A 15,189-nucleotide genomic window follows, 5' to 3' on the forward strand; every position below is an offset into this window, starting at 1 on the left:
TAGAGATGCGGCCCTCATATTTCCTACTGGAGTGAATGACTGATTTCCAGACATCATCCATTCATTTCACTGTCGCCGCATGAATTCTTTCAATGGTTTGTTTAAACTCACATCTAGTGGCTGGAGCACGGATGTCAAATCACCGGGGATGACTGCAAGGTCTGTATTTTCAGCTTTCAATGCTGCTTTTGTCTCACCTGACAAGTGCGCTTTGAACATGTTCCAGACAAGTAGTGACTTTTCCTTCCTGAAACCTTCGGGACGTCGACGCCACACCTCTTTAACCCACTTCAAGTAGCCCGCTTCGTCCATCCAGCCGCGTTCTTGAACGTAAACAACAACACCCTGCGGGAATTTTTCTTCCTTTGAGAATGTTTTCCTCTTAAAAATCACAATTGGTGGTAGTTTGGTCCCATCAGCCATACATGTTAACACAACAGTAAAATGTTGCTTCTCGTGTTCAGTTGTTTTGACAAGGATTGTTTTCTCCCCCTTCTGATTGACAGTGTGGTTGCCAGCAAAATCAAAGAATATTGGTGTCTCGTCCATGTTACCAATCAGTGAGAGCGGGTAAGAATGTGCCTTTCGATGCTTGATTACAAACGATTGGAAGGCCGTAATCTTATTCTCAAGGTCGCTGGGCAACTTCTGAGCAATCTTCGTTTTTTGTTTCAACACAAGGTCACGCCTATTCATAAATTGGGTGCACCAACTTTGCGTGGCTTTGCAATTTTCGCTGACCTCACGGTGTTTTACAGCCCATTTCAACGCTTGAACTCGAATAATATCTCTGATAAAAACGTATCTAGATGATCGCTGGTGATTCACCCACTCTCAAACTTTTTCTTCTAGTTTTGACCACTGGCATGTTTTCCAGAGGTTTGCACATTTCGTCTTTGGCATTTCCCTCAGTGTGTCCTCTGCCTTTCTCTACTCTCTCACTTGTTTCTCGTTTACACTAAACTTCTTAGCAGCTGCAGAATTATTCGTTCCTTTAGCAAAATCAACAACCTTCAACTTGAAGCCCGCATCATATCGCATTTGTTTTAATCTTGCATGGGGGTCACAAACTCAATACTGAGTACACGTACTGATCCCGCCACCCCGTGTTATGTTTTAATGAGATTACGATGGGCGCTAAATGGTTTCACAGGGGTTACATTTCAGAGGATTCTTTACCATTGGGAACCTAATCCAAAACTTCCCTCCCTGAATTATTTATTAAGAGTTCGCTGATAATGCTCTACAATGTGTAGGCCTATTTTCTTAGCAGATACTAGTTCACAAAATTTCCAGGTTCCGGATCCGGCAAATCTGAGTACCGGCATGTGAGATCTTGTGTTCTTTTCTGATTAAATCAAAAACCTCTACAAAAGGGGTCGTCTTATACTCCGAGTCGGCTTATACACCGGAATTTACGGTAGAAGGTGTAGCGGCAACTACAGACTGGTAGAACATGTGAAGGAGAGGCCTGCATACTCCAAAGGACCTCAGTCACTTCAGGAAGCAAGGGCGACTCTGGCCTGTCTTGTACCCAGCCTCTGTGTTGGTGCTCTACTCAAGTCTGTCATCCAGGTGTACCCCCAGGTACTTGTAGGTCCTCACCACATCCACGTCCTCACCAATAATAGTAACAGGGAGCAACGCAGGCTTAGTCTTCCTAAAGTCAATCACCATCTCTTTTGTCTTACTGATGTTGAACTGAAGATAATTCAGCTTGCACCATTTGACAAAGTCCTCTACCAGGACCCTGTATTCAACCTCCCATTCACCCAGCTATTGCCAAGTCATCAGAGAATTTCTGCAGATGGCATGACTCAATGTTGTATCTGAAGTCCAAGGTTTACAGGATAAAGAAGAAAGTAGCCAATACAGTCCCCTGTAGGGCCCCAGTGCTGCTCATAGCCATGTTTGACACACAGCTCTGAGCTGCACAAACTGTGGTCTGCCAGTCGGGTAATGCATTGTCCAGGGTACAGTGGAAGTGCCGTCCTGCATTGAACGGAGCTTTTCCCCCAGCAATGAGGTCTGTATGGTTTTGAGGGCGCTTGAGAAATCAAGAAACATGATCCTCACAGTGCTGCCCTGCTTATCCAAATGGGAGTAGGCTCTGTTCAGTAGGTAGATGACAGCATCGTTGACTGCAGTGTGCTCCTGGTAGGAAAACTGCAGGGGATTGAGGGCTGATATGACCAGGGGTCAAAGGTGAGCCAGGAACAGCCTCTCTAGGGTCTTCATGATGTGTGAGGACGGGACCACAGGACGGTAATCATTCAAGACTTTCTGCTTACCCTTCTTGGGTACTGGGACCACACATAATGTTTTCCACACAGCTGAGACGCTTTCCAGGCTGAGACTCAGATTGAAAGTGCTCTGGAGATCGCCACACAGCTGTTCAGCACACTCTTTCAGGACTTTGGGATTCACACCATCCAGTCCCAATGCTCTGCCACGTCTGAGTTTCCCCAGTGCCCTTCTCACCTTCCCAGTAGTGAAGTAGGTAATAAAGTCCTAACCTATTCAATCTTTTCTTATAACTCAGGTCCTCCAGTTAGAATAGTCTGCAAGCAATTGGAAACAGCAGAATTCTGAGCAGAAAGACTCCTGTGAACATCAGGACAAATTGTATTGTGGAGCGGATAACCTCTGACTTCAGTGGGAGAAAGCTGTTGTTCACAGTAACTACTTGGAATTGCAGCTAGCTTTTTATCATTGAAATGTGATTCTTCTTCCGCACCTACCATGGAGAAATAATTATGTTTGTAATTTCTATTACTTTATAATCCTTAATTTGCTTCCATTTAATTGTTGGTTAAGAAATCTGTTTGGCAACTTAAACCTTCATCTGTGGTTAGGGGAAACATTTATTTGTAGCATCTTCCCATTAAGAATATGATGAAGGCAAATTACACAGCTCTTTAGTTGAAATGCTCTTTGTTTAATTACTGGATTATTAACTAAATATTTGTCTTAAAGAAATAAAATCATTGAGTGTGCATCTTTAGCTTGCTGAAAATAGGAAAAATATATTGAGCCAGCATTATGCAATCCACCATTCTACAACAATTTATAAAATTAAATGTCTTTTCTGCCAGCATTATTACGAAGCTTTGTACTCAACACCCGCCCTGCCCATACCCCCCACAACTCCTACATCTGTCCATGCTCCTCACCATTGTCACTCAGTAAAATTAACTATATGGTAATTCTTACAAAAAAAATGGGCAATCTTGAAAGCCATGCATGATGATGCAAATTGCATCTTATCAGCATGGAAAATTGATTAATCTCTGGGGTGTCCCTGTCCTTGACTGTTGCTAAATTTTTGTACTTTTGTTTCCTTTGTTACACTGTATAACATGCAAAATAAAGAGGAGAGAAGGGGACTTAGTTGTCAAGACCTGTATGAGAGTAAGGGAAGAGGGTTTTTGGCTTGTCTGAAGGCTGGAAACAGTGTTTGCTAGCATTGTAATTTGAGAAATTGGGGAGGTTGTGTGAGGCATACTAGTTCCCACAGAAAGGAGAAAGTGGGGTGAGCTACTTGAACGCTTACTTGGGTCAAGTTCCCAGAACAGAATATCGTCATCATAAGTTTGACTGATGCACCTATCAGTTGACGAGGCACGACCAGAAATGCCTCATTGAGTGTCCAGAGTGGTTATAATAACCATACAAGAAAGCAGTGAATTTTAGTTGGAGGAAAACAATACCCGGCACCCATTTGTTGGTCTGTTAAGTTTCATTATTGTGAATAGCTGTGAATCATGTTAGCATTGAAGCTAAAGATTATATCATAATTATAATTGTTACTGATGGTAGAAATAAATGTTGAGCTAAGCTAACTGTTTCATTTCGTGCAGGGATGAAAATGGGCAAAGCAAATTAATGAGTGTCTGATTCAAATGAGGAAAATAGAAACAGAAACTGCAGTAGATACTCAGCAGGTCTGATGGCACCCTTGGAGAAGGAAGCAAAATTAAAGTTTCAGGTTCATAACTTTTCAGCAGACACCAGTCCATTTGCTACTTGCTCTCTCCGCAGGAGACAGCTGGCTTGCTGTTTAATCACAGTATTCTCTAGTTTTTGTTTTGAATGTCCAGCAAAGGTAGTATTTCACATTTATACAATGAGTGTGTGCTGAGCTGCTTGGTCTCACTGCATTTGACCTTGCTTGTATGGTGATTCTTCAGTATGTACTGAGAAACTGTATTCCTGTAATGCCGGAGCTGGACATTAATTCAAGACCCGGTTATCTGCTTTAATGGTTCAGGTGGAACCTTGTCAGAATGCAAAGGGCAAGGAATTCTGAGGCATCAGCAAACATTGTGCTATTACTGAATGAACAATATTTTGGGTTACTGGTAATTGGTTTTATGTTGTGGGCGTTACTTTGCAAGGTAGAAGAAATTTCTACTTTCTTGCCCATGAAGAAGTAGTTCTTTCCATATATGGAAATAGGAGACTTTTCTGAGAGCTAGGATACAATGCAATAGAAATACATGGGACCAGCATGTAAGTGCCATTACAAACTTTCTTAGAAGTTTGCACAGATTAAGCATGTCATTTGAAACTCTGACAAACTTATCGATCACAGTAGTTTCACCATGGCCTGGTATGGAAACACCAGTGCCAAAGAATGGAAAAGCTTACAAAAAGTAGTGGATACAGCCCAGTCTATCAAAGGAATAGCCCTCCCCACAACTGAGCACATCTACAAGGACTGCTGCAGTAAGAAAGATGGCAACCAACATCAAGGATCCCCACCATCCAAGCCATTCTTTCCTTGTGCTGCGATCGGGAAAGAGGTGCAGGAGCATTAGGTCCCAGTCTGTCAGGTTCAGGAGCAGTCATTACCCTTCAATCATTAGGCTCCTGCACCAATGTGATAATTTCATTCATTTCAACACTGAACTGATCACTAAACACAACCTATGGACTCATTTTCAGGTGATCTACAACCCATGTTCTAAGTATTATTTAAATATTATTATTTGCTTTTTTGTGTATTTGCAGTTCATCTTTTGCACATTGGTTGTTTGTTAGTCTTTGTTGTGGGAGTCTTTCTTGATTCCATGGCAGCTCAGAAAAGGAGACAACACAGGCAAAGTGAAAGTCACAATTTCCAATCTCTCCATGGCTGCTTTCTTGGGCACCAGGTGGAAGCACCTTTTTCCCCTCTGGAGATGGCAATTAAATTCAACCAGAGGAACCAAACTTCAAGGACCTGCGTGTAGTTTCAAAAGCTGTTTAATGATCTAGTGTGTGGTAAAGGTCATTGAATATATTATCAAACCCCATCGCTCACTAATTGCACCACTAGTGTCCAGTCCACAAACTGCATTGATTAAACCTTGCTCAAGACTAAAGACTCCGGCACACCATTATTGCATTTCCAGCATCGATGAGTGACCTGCATGGAATATGACAGATGTCTTCAGATTCTAAAAATGACTTGTGCAAGCAATGTGCATAATCTGATCAAATCAGCTCCTGTAGCATCCATTCACTAATTGTAGCCCAATTCTGTAGCCTTGTGAAATAATTGTTAATTTAGAGAGCTTTGGAACTTTGGATTCATGGAAAGATTCATATAATCAAGGGAAGATCATAGTTCTGGTCTTTATTTTGGAAGTATACAGGATAATAAGCTATATTTTACTAAAATAGTACTGACCCACTGATCTTTATGTGTTAAATCCTATCTTGGACTTCAGGAGAACATATCTGGATTGTTTTGGATGGACCCGTTGATGCCATTTGGATTGAAAATTTAAATTCAGTGCTTGACGACAACAGAACTCTTACCCTGGCAAATGGTGATCGCATTCCCATGGCCGCACACTGTAAAATTGTATTTGAGCCACACAACATTGACAATGCATCACCTGCAACAGTTTCACGCAATGGCATGATCTTCATGAGTTCATCCGTCTTGAACTTCACCCCTGTTCTTGAGGTATACAAATCATTTCAGTTTTATTTTCTTCGACTGCAATTGAATTACAAAGTGTTATTTAATCATTAATTTTGTTGAAACTATTTTAGTCAGATATTTTCAGTATATTGAATTTTGCTATTTCTAATGTTGTTGGAAGATTTAGAGAAAAACATGAATGCTTTCTTCCATCGTGCCTAAAGATCTTCTGTCAAAGTTAATGCATTCCAGTGGGCTGACCCCTACAGAAAGTCAATAATTCTACTTTGAACAAAGCTAATGTTCCAAGTTAAAATTGGTTGCATAACTGAAAATAAAGTTTGTATTTCTGTACAGGAATAACTTGAATTTTCAACCAACAAGGGATTAAAAAAATGGGGAAATTTAACACCATGTCCAGCTGAAGTTAATGGAAAGGTAAACCAGTGGCATGGATTGTACATTAGTGAGTGTACCGTACAGTGGCATGCAAAAGTTTGGGCACCCCTGGTCAAAATTTCTGTTACTGTGAATAGTTAAGTGAGTAGAAGATGAACTGATCTCCAAAAGTCATAAAGTCAAAGATGAAACATTCTTTTCACCATCTTAAGCAAGATTAGTGTATTATTTTTGCTTTGTACAATTTTAGAGTGAAAAAAAGGAAAGGAGCCCCATGCAAAAGTTTGGGCACCCCAAGAGATTTGAGCTCTCAGATAACTTTTACCAAGGCCCCAGACCTTAATTAGCTTGTTAGGGCTATGGCTTGTTCACAGTCATCGTTAGGAAAGGCCAGGTAATGCAAATTTCAAAGCTGTATAAATACCCTGACTCCTCAAACCTTGTCCCAACAATCAGCAGCCATGGGCTCCTCTAAGCAGCTGTCTAGCACTCTGAAAATTAAAATTAATGATGCCCACAAAGCAGGAGAAGGCTATAAGAAGATAGCAAACTGTTTTCAGGTGGCCGTTTCCTCAGTTCATAACGTAATTAAGAAATGGTAGTTAACAGGAATAGTGGAGGTCAAGTTGAGGTCTGGAAGACCAAGAAAACTTTCCGAGAGAACTGTTCGTAGGATTGCCAGAAAGGCAAATCAAAACCCCTGTTTGATTGCAAAAGACATTCAGGAAGATTTAGCAGACTCTGGAGTGGTGGTGCACTGTTCTACTGTGCAGCGACACCTGCACAATTATAACCTTCATGGAAGAGTCATCAGAAGAAAACCCTTCCTGCATCCTCACCACAAAATTCAGCATCAGAAGTTTGGAAAGGAACATCTAAACAAGCCTGATGCATTTTGGAAACAAGTCCTGTGGACTGATGAAGTTAAAATAGAACTTTTTGGCCGCAATGAGCAAAGGTATGTTTGGAGGAAAAAAAAGGGTGCAGAATTTCATGAAAAGAACACCTCTCCAACTGTTAAGCACGGGGTGGATCAATCATGCTTTGGGCTTGTGTTGCAGCCTGTGGCATGGGGAACATTTCACTGGTAGAGGGAAGAATGAATTCAATTAAATACCAGCAAATTCTGGAAGCAAACATCACACCGTCTGTAAAAAAAGCTGAAGATGAAAAGAAGATGGCTTCTACAACAGGATAATGATCTAAACATACCTCAAAATCCACAATAGATTACCTCAAGAGGTGCAAGCTGAAGGTTTTGCCATGGCCCTCACAGTCCCCCGACCTAAACATAATTGAAATTCTGTGGATAGACCTCAAAAGAGCAGTGCATGCAAGACGGCCCAAAAATCTCACAGAACTAGAAGCCTTTTGAAGGGAAGAATGAGTGAAAATCCCCCAAACAAGAATTGAAAGACTTAGCTGGCTACAGAAAGAGTTTATAAGCTGTGATACTTGCCAAAGGGGGTGTTACTAAGTACTGACCATGCAGGGTGCCCAAACTTTTGCTTCAGGTCCTTTTCCTTTTTTGTTATTTTGGAACTGTAAAAGATGGAAGTATAAAAGTTTTCTTAAAATATTAAAGAAATGTGTCATCTTTAACTTTATGCTTTTTTGGAAATCAGTTCATCTTTTACTTGCTTAACTATTCACAGTAGCAAAAATTTTGACTGGGGTGCCCAAACTTCTGCATGCCACTATATAGCCTCCAGTATAATAAGGGACTACTTTATGTATTAGTAACACATTGTTGAATGCGCTATTAGGTGCATATTGAGCATGCGCTATTTGGCGCGTATTGATCTGTACATATGTGCTGAGTTCGGCTTCTGCCGGTAAAGAACCATGAAACTTAGCTTCCGTCTCCAGTGTTTTTTATTAATAGCATTGTTTTGTAACCAGACCACATACACAACACTGAAGAAATAGTTGATTAACTTTTCTGTAACTGCAGAAGTTCGAAGTTTCATTCAGTGTGTCTCCACATGAATTTTGTGTCTGACTTCATAAAATAACTATGATGTGTTATGTTTACTTTTCCCGCATATAATGTAGTTCATTTCTCAGTTGAGTGTAGCCTGATAAATTGCTTATATGGTTTGTTTGGCTTAGGGTTGGCTGAAGAAATGGTCTTTGCAGGCAGCTGAGATTCTACGAAAGTTATTTGCAGAATCCTTTGCAGAGCTCTATCGTTTTAGTATCCAGTCACTGGAATACAAGATGGAAATGCTAGAGGCTTTTGTCATTATGCAATGCATTAACATGCTTGACGGCCTTATTCCCCCAAAAGTGAGTAAATGATTCAAACTTTGCCGTAAGGCTCTATAAAATGCTACAAAAATTATATTCAGTGGTGATTCTTATTCTTGTTGATGATTATGTGTTTGAAGTGTGCATAAAGCATAGACATTCAACCGTATATATTAATAACACTTTCTGCTGGGTTGGATTAATATGGCTGATACATTGCAAACTATTTGGTAAGCTTTGATAAACTTAAATCCTCCAGCTAATTTTTTCAACAGGTGGACGGAGGGTCAAAACGAAGAGAAAAAGCTTCGTTTTCAAAATTATCTGGCGTAGTGTGGACGTAGCCTTAATCTGTTTGCTGTTGCCACATCCTGGCACCATCATCTGTATGCACACAGATTCCACATTGTATGTTGACATTGACCAGTTCTACCTCACCAATAATGCCTGTGAGTTCTTACACTGATTCATCTCATTCCAGTTTTGGATGAGCAAGATTTTTCTCCAAATAGGCATCAAGAAGACTGAAGTACTTGACCTTGATCTCTATTACAAATTTGTTTTCTGAGACCCAATTCTATCACTCACTCTAGCAAATGTTTGTCGTACCTTTTGTTAGACCATAAGACACAGGAGCAGAATTAGGCCATTTGGTCCATTGAGTCCACTTTGCAGTATCTGACTCTATGATATAAACAACCACATTACTTTCAGTCACCAACACTGCCTGCTCTTGTTTCCTTGCCTCAGCTCAGGTGGTGCTGAAATTCTTATCTATGTCTTTACAATCTTTACTCAAATCCCTCTCCAAATGTATGAGCATATGAATCTAGTGTGGCACAGCAATGAGGAGAGGTGGCAATGCCTGATATGCTGCCTTTAAGATGAGCTGTTGAACTGATGCACTGTCTCCATGTAATTGGATGTAAAATCTCCTGGTACCATTTCAAAGAAGAGCAGAGGACTTGCTGTCAACACCCTGTTATCCTGACTAGAATTTACTCCTCAATCTGTATGTCTGAAGACCCATTACATGACCATTAACACACTGTATGTGTTTTGGTTAGGTTTCATTACATTAATGCTTCTGCCTTAAAAGGACGTTGCTGTCAGATGTTTTTAAGAGCAGGTAGAAGATGAAACGAGCCATGAATATAAATGCAGCACACATCAAAGTTGCTGGTGAACGCAGCAGGCCAGGCAGCATCTCTAGGAAGAGGGACAGTCGGCATTTCGGGCTGAGACCCTTTGTCAGGACAAAGTTGCTGGTCAACGCAGCAGGCCAGGCAGCATCTCTAGGAAGAGGTACGGTCAACGTTTCGGGAATGGCCGAAACGTCGACCGTACCTCTTCCTAGAGATGCTGCCTGGCCTGCTGCGTTCATCAGCAACTTTGATGTGTGTTGCTTGAATTTCCAGCATCTGCAGAATTCCTCGTGTTTACATGATTATAAATATTTTGATTCTTTTCTGGACTTGACTTTCTTCAACACTTTCACATCTTCTTAGTAAATTTGAGCTCAACCAAAGCTCTTACCTGTTTCATAATTTGCACCAAATCACATTCACCTGGTACTCCATTGATTGTTGATTTGATTGTTGATCTGGTCTGGTAAAACATTGATTTCAGATTTTCAACAATGGTTTCAAGTATGGCCTTTGTTTGTAAAATTTGAGAGACAAAAGTTAATCATAAACTAAGGAGAAACCCCAAAACAAGGTGTCTTCTTTTGTATTATTTATCAGCTGTCTATTATTGTCCTTAGTACATTACAGTTTGATTGGAATCTTTCCAAATAGAGTGGAACTGATGTATTAATTAGACTGGATAATATTTGGAAATGAATCATGTGACCTGCTAGATCTAAGAAACCAGGGTTTTATTATGTCACATCTCATTGGGAACTTGTACTGGACATTTGAGGCATTTGATACTAAGCATGAAGTGAAATTAACGCATTCAATTTACAAACTTCTAAGGTAATTGTTCTCCTGATTTAGGGTTTCAACTTGCACTTTCTGCCTCTGCAGATGCTGCCTGATCCGCTGAGTTCATCCGGTGTTCTGTTTTTGTTTTAGATTCCAGAATCTATAGGCTTTTTTTGTCTTTATTGTCCTGAGATAATTGTCATGCCCAGGCTGAAGATGCAAATGAGATTGTGACAGAGGCAGGAATACTGTTTCCCTCTTTCAATGACTGTTTTGCACTAAATGAATGTACTTAATCATCTTGACTCAACAGGTAGTTAGTCAGTGTGTAGTGTGAGCCAGATAAATAGCTTTGTAATTGCATTCACAGTCTGCATAAGACAGCTACTGCTGGAAGTATATTTATCACACCAAGAAAATTAATTTATTGGTTTATGGACTCATCTGAAGACTGAATCTCATTTTAATATGCTTGCTACAGATGAGAAAGCTATATAATATCATGTACTATACTCTACCAATACTATATCTATGTTTAAAATTGTCAGAAAAATTATGAAATAGTAGGTGAAAGGTGAGCATATCATTCTGAGGTTATGGTTGTGGAATGCCATTAAATCAAAATTGTAAATGTTTCTTTCGTAGTTGATGAGGTATAAACTTCACTATTTTATATACTGTAGAAGATGTTTTGTCTTAATATAGTTCCTAATTAAGATTTTTTTTAGGAGCAAGGTGGGGAAGTAACTCGTGAACATTTGGAGAGATTATATGTCTTCTCTCTCATGTGGAGTGTTGGGGCCTTACTTGAACTAGAGGACAGAAGGAAAATGGAGCACTGGCTGCGAACTCACGAGACTATTCATTTAGATCTGCCGTCCATTCCGCCAGGGAGCGAGGACACAATGTTTGACTATGTTGTGGATTTTAATGGTTAGTATCAAAATAATCCAACAAGCAATAATTCCATTTAGAATGGCACACCATCTTGCAGTACTTTTGGTTTACTTTCATAGCAAGTGACTGAGTTTAACGTAGCTTAATCTTTAGTACATTTTAAAAAATCTAGGTAAATACATCAATAAATTTAACTATGCTTTTCTATTAAGCATCTTTTTTGAATAGTCCACTGTTGTTTGATTGCATTTCATTTGATAATCTGAGAAATAAGTTTTGGAGATCAAATCATGGATATGAGGACCAAAAATGTATGAAAGTTTTTGGTCCTCATGGTATGAAAATACAGATGGAAATTGCTTAAGAAATGCAAAGTACAAATGTGTTTTAAGCTCCAGTTTTTAACAGTGTGAGTCAGGCATCTTAACAATTTTAACTCTTGGGCCCCATTATGATGTAGTGTAACCTGTATCCAAACTTGCATTGAATTTTGAGATGACCAATGGGTGAGAGAAGGATTTATCAAGGCAAGGTATATTTTTCAGAAGCCAAAGAAAAGATTAATAGCAGAAGACAAAAAAAAATGATGGTGGTTTCTGAAACATATAACCTGTATTCCAATCTCGTTCCATCCTGAACTGTATCACAGAGCACATCTTAGATCAAGATTGAAATTGCGAAGAATGGGTCTAGATTTTAATCTGCTGATTATGACCCAATCATGGTTGAATTGGAATTGGTTTATTATTGTCACATGTACAGATCTAGAATGAAAGTTTAACTTGCATATTATTTGTGCAGGTCAAATGCAAAAAAAAAAAGCCAATGTGAAATAAATATTCTGAGTTAAAGATATAACTTAAAACATATAAGCCACTATACTGGCAATTGTACTGATTTATTACAGGAGTTCCCAACCTTTATTATGCTGTGGATCCCCACCATTTACGGTGGGTCTGTGGACCTCAGGTTGGGAATCCCTAGTTTATTGGTTAATTATTGTCACATGTTCAAGATACAGGGAGAAGCTTGTCTTGTATAATGTTCAAAAAGTTCAGACCATTACACAGTGCATTGAGGTATGCAAGGTAAAACAATAAAGAGCAAAAGCTACAGAGAAAGTGCAGTGCAGATTGACAGTAAGGTGCAAGATTATTTTCTTATATCTGGGGCTTGAGTTAAAATTACTGAATTGAATTCAGTCTGGCTTCATCCATAATTCAATGACAAAGCTTGTTAAGTCTGTTATGTTTGATTCACAGAGTTTGTTTGCTGGTCATTAAACAATATAGGGAAAAATATTCTAATTATTCTTCCCAATGGTTCACAAAATATATTGTCCGTAATCTTAAAAGAGAAGAAACAATTTTGGAAGTTTAATTACCATTCCTGATGTTGTTTGTGAGAAAACTGAAAAAATGACTACTATTTTGTTGTCACCTTGTGGTTCTGTGGTCATGAGTATGGACTTTACAATCTTTCAACAATATATACTAAGTACTATTATGTTCATTCTGGTATATGGCAGCTATAAATAAGTAATTAATCTTTGAAAAGCAGCAGAGACCAGATACAGTAGTTCATTTCTAATGTCTAATTGGACACCTTTTCAACAACTGAGCCTCTGTGTGTTATGATCCAAGTTGTGGATGAACAGTAGAAAATTTTGGAGATGGGTCTGAAGTTTACTGATCATTAGTTGCTGTGCAAGATATGAATAAGTTAAAATTGTCTAGACTGCTAATTTCAAAGAATTGCTGTGCGGCATCCATTACCCCCTGCACCCAAGACATGCCCTCTTCTCACGACTACTATCAGGAAAAAGGTACAGGAGCTTGAAGACCCATACCTGGCATTTGAGGAACAGCCTCTTCCCCCTTTGTCATCCAATTTATGAATGGTCCATGGACACTACTTCTCTATTTTGCTCTCTTTTTGCACCACTTATTTTTTATTTCTTTAATATTCCTTATTTTAACTGATTTTTAAATTATATATTGCTTTGTACTGCTGTCATGAAGGAACAAATGTGAAATATGTTAGTGATAATAAACCTGATTCTGATTCTCAATAACTAATGGGCTGTGTGTATGTTAAATAGGAAAATGGCTCCATTGGAATACAAGCATAGAAGAATACATTTATCCAACTGATTGCAGTCCACAATATTGCTCCATTCTTGTGCCTAATGTTGACAATGTGAAGACAGATTTTCTCATACACACAATTGCTAAGCAAGGAAAGGTAAGACAATTGCTCTTGACTTAATGCTTACTGTTCCACAGAATTTGTAGAAAAGCAGCATTCATCATCAAAAATCAAAGATCCTCACCACGCCCTTTTCTCGCTTCTGCCATCAGGTAGAAGGTACAGGTGCCACAGGACTCTCACCACCAGGTTCAAAAATAGTTACTATCCCTCAACCATCAGGCTCTTGAACGAAAGAGGGTAACTACACTCATTCTATTTCTGGTGTTCCCACAACCAAGAATCTTACTTTAAGGACTCTATCTTGTTATTTCATGCTCTCGTTAGTTATTGCTATTTATTTATATTTGCATTTGCACAATTTATTGTTCTTTGATCTTGTTTACAGTCATTGTTCTATAGATTTGCTGAGTATGACCATGGGAAAAAGAATCTCAGGGTTGTATATGGTTACATGTATGATAATAAATTCTACTTTGAAGTTTGAACTTTCAGAATTTGATTGTTGGCCTTTGAGGATGAACTTTGATTTGATTGATAACCAGAACCTGCTGTTTGTGGTCCCCATCCAGCCTTGCCAATTTGTTCTGGATGTGGAGAGCTAAATGAGCTCACCCTCCATTACCTGAGAGGTGTCTTGCAGAGCAGGTTGGTCTTTGTAATGTGATCAGTTCTCAGATGTCATAACCAATGAATGGTTTACACCAGCCAGCAGAAGCTGAAGGTCAGGATATGGGATCATAGTGCTCATATATTTGACATCATAGTGCTCCACCTTTGGGCTCAGTAATGTAGAGTAGTAGAGGGGGAAAATAGATGTATCAGCTTCTCTCAGCCTTTGATGTTGGCTACACGTACACAGAATTCCTGGAGGCACAAGTGACCACAGATGCTGGAAGCTGGAACAGCAAATAATGTGCTGGAGGAACTTAGCAGGTTAAGCAGTAGCTGTGGGAGGAAGGGAATTGTCAGGTTTTAGGTGGAAACCCTGCACCAGGTTTTGAACTGAAGCATCCACGATTCCACCCACCTCAAGAAGGTACAGCTTGACTTGTTGAGTTCCTCAGCCCTCCAGCTGATTGTTCATTGCAGAAATCCAGTTGTGGGCTGCAGATAACTGATAGTTCCTCATGAAGCACAAGTCAAAGTCAAATAAAATTTACTAATTAAGTATGTGTTATACTGTATATAGAAGTATATATACTTCCTTGAGATTCATTTCCTTGCAGGCATTTACGGGAGAATAAAGCATTACAATAGAATTTATGAATAACTATGCATAACCAAGAAAGACTGACAAACTATCAATGTGCAAATGAAGACAAATTGTGTAAATACAAAAATAAATAATACTGAGACCCCATGGGTTGTAGAGTCCTGGTTGTGGAATCAGTTCAGAGTTGTGGTGATTCAAATTAACCATGCTGGTTCAGGAGCCTAATGGTTGTAGGGTGATAGCTATTCCTGAACCTGGTGATATGGGACCCAAGTTTCCTGTACCTCCTGCCCAATGATATTAGTGAGAAGAGAGCATAGCCTGGATCGTGGAGGTCCTTGATATGATAGGTGCTGCTTTCTTGTGGCAGCGCTCCA

The 15,189-nt window shown here is 39.4% G+C and overlaps 1 protein-coding gene across 1 annotated transcript in view; it reads left to right on the plus strand.

The window, feature by feature from the left end:
- The window catches only part of dnah5 (dynein, axonemal, heavy chain 5), a 249,007-nt gene that overhangs the window by 151,665 nt on the left and 82,153 nt on the right, over nucleotides 1–15,189 (plus strand). The window contains exons 43-46 of the mRNA XM_063069583.1: nucleotides 5,715–5,956; nucleotides 8,426–8,602; nucleotides 11,220–11,424; nucleotides 13,490–13,632. Coding sequence (XP_062925653.1) covers nucleotides 5,715–5,956; nucleotides 8,426–8,602; nucleotides 11,220–11,424; nucleotides 13,490–13,632 — 767 coding nt within the window. The remainder of the gene's footprint in view (nucleotides 1–5,714; nucleotides 5,957–8,425; nucleotides 8,603–11,219; nucleotides 11,425–13,489; nucleotides 13,633–15,189) is intronic.

This window comes from Mobula hypostoma, chromosome 17 (assembly GCF_963921235.1).
Source record: "Mobula hypostoma chromosome 17, sMobHyp1.1, whole genome shotgun sequence".
Classification (NCBI taxonomy): Eukaryota; Metazoa; Chordata; class Chondrichthyes; order Myliobatiformes; family Myliobatidae; genus Mobula; species Mobula hypostoma.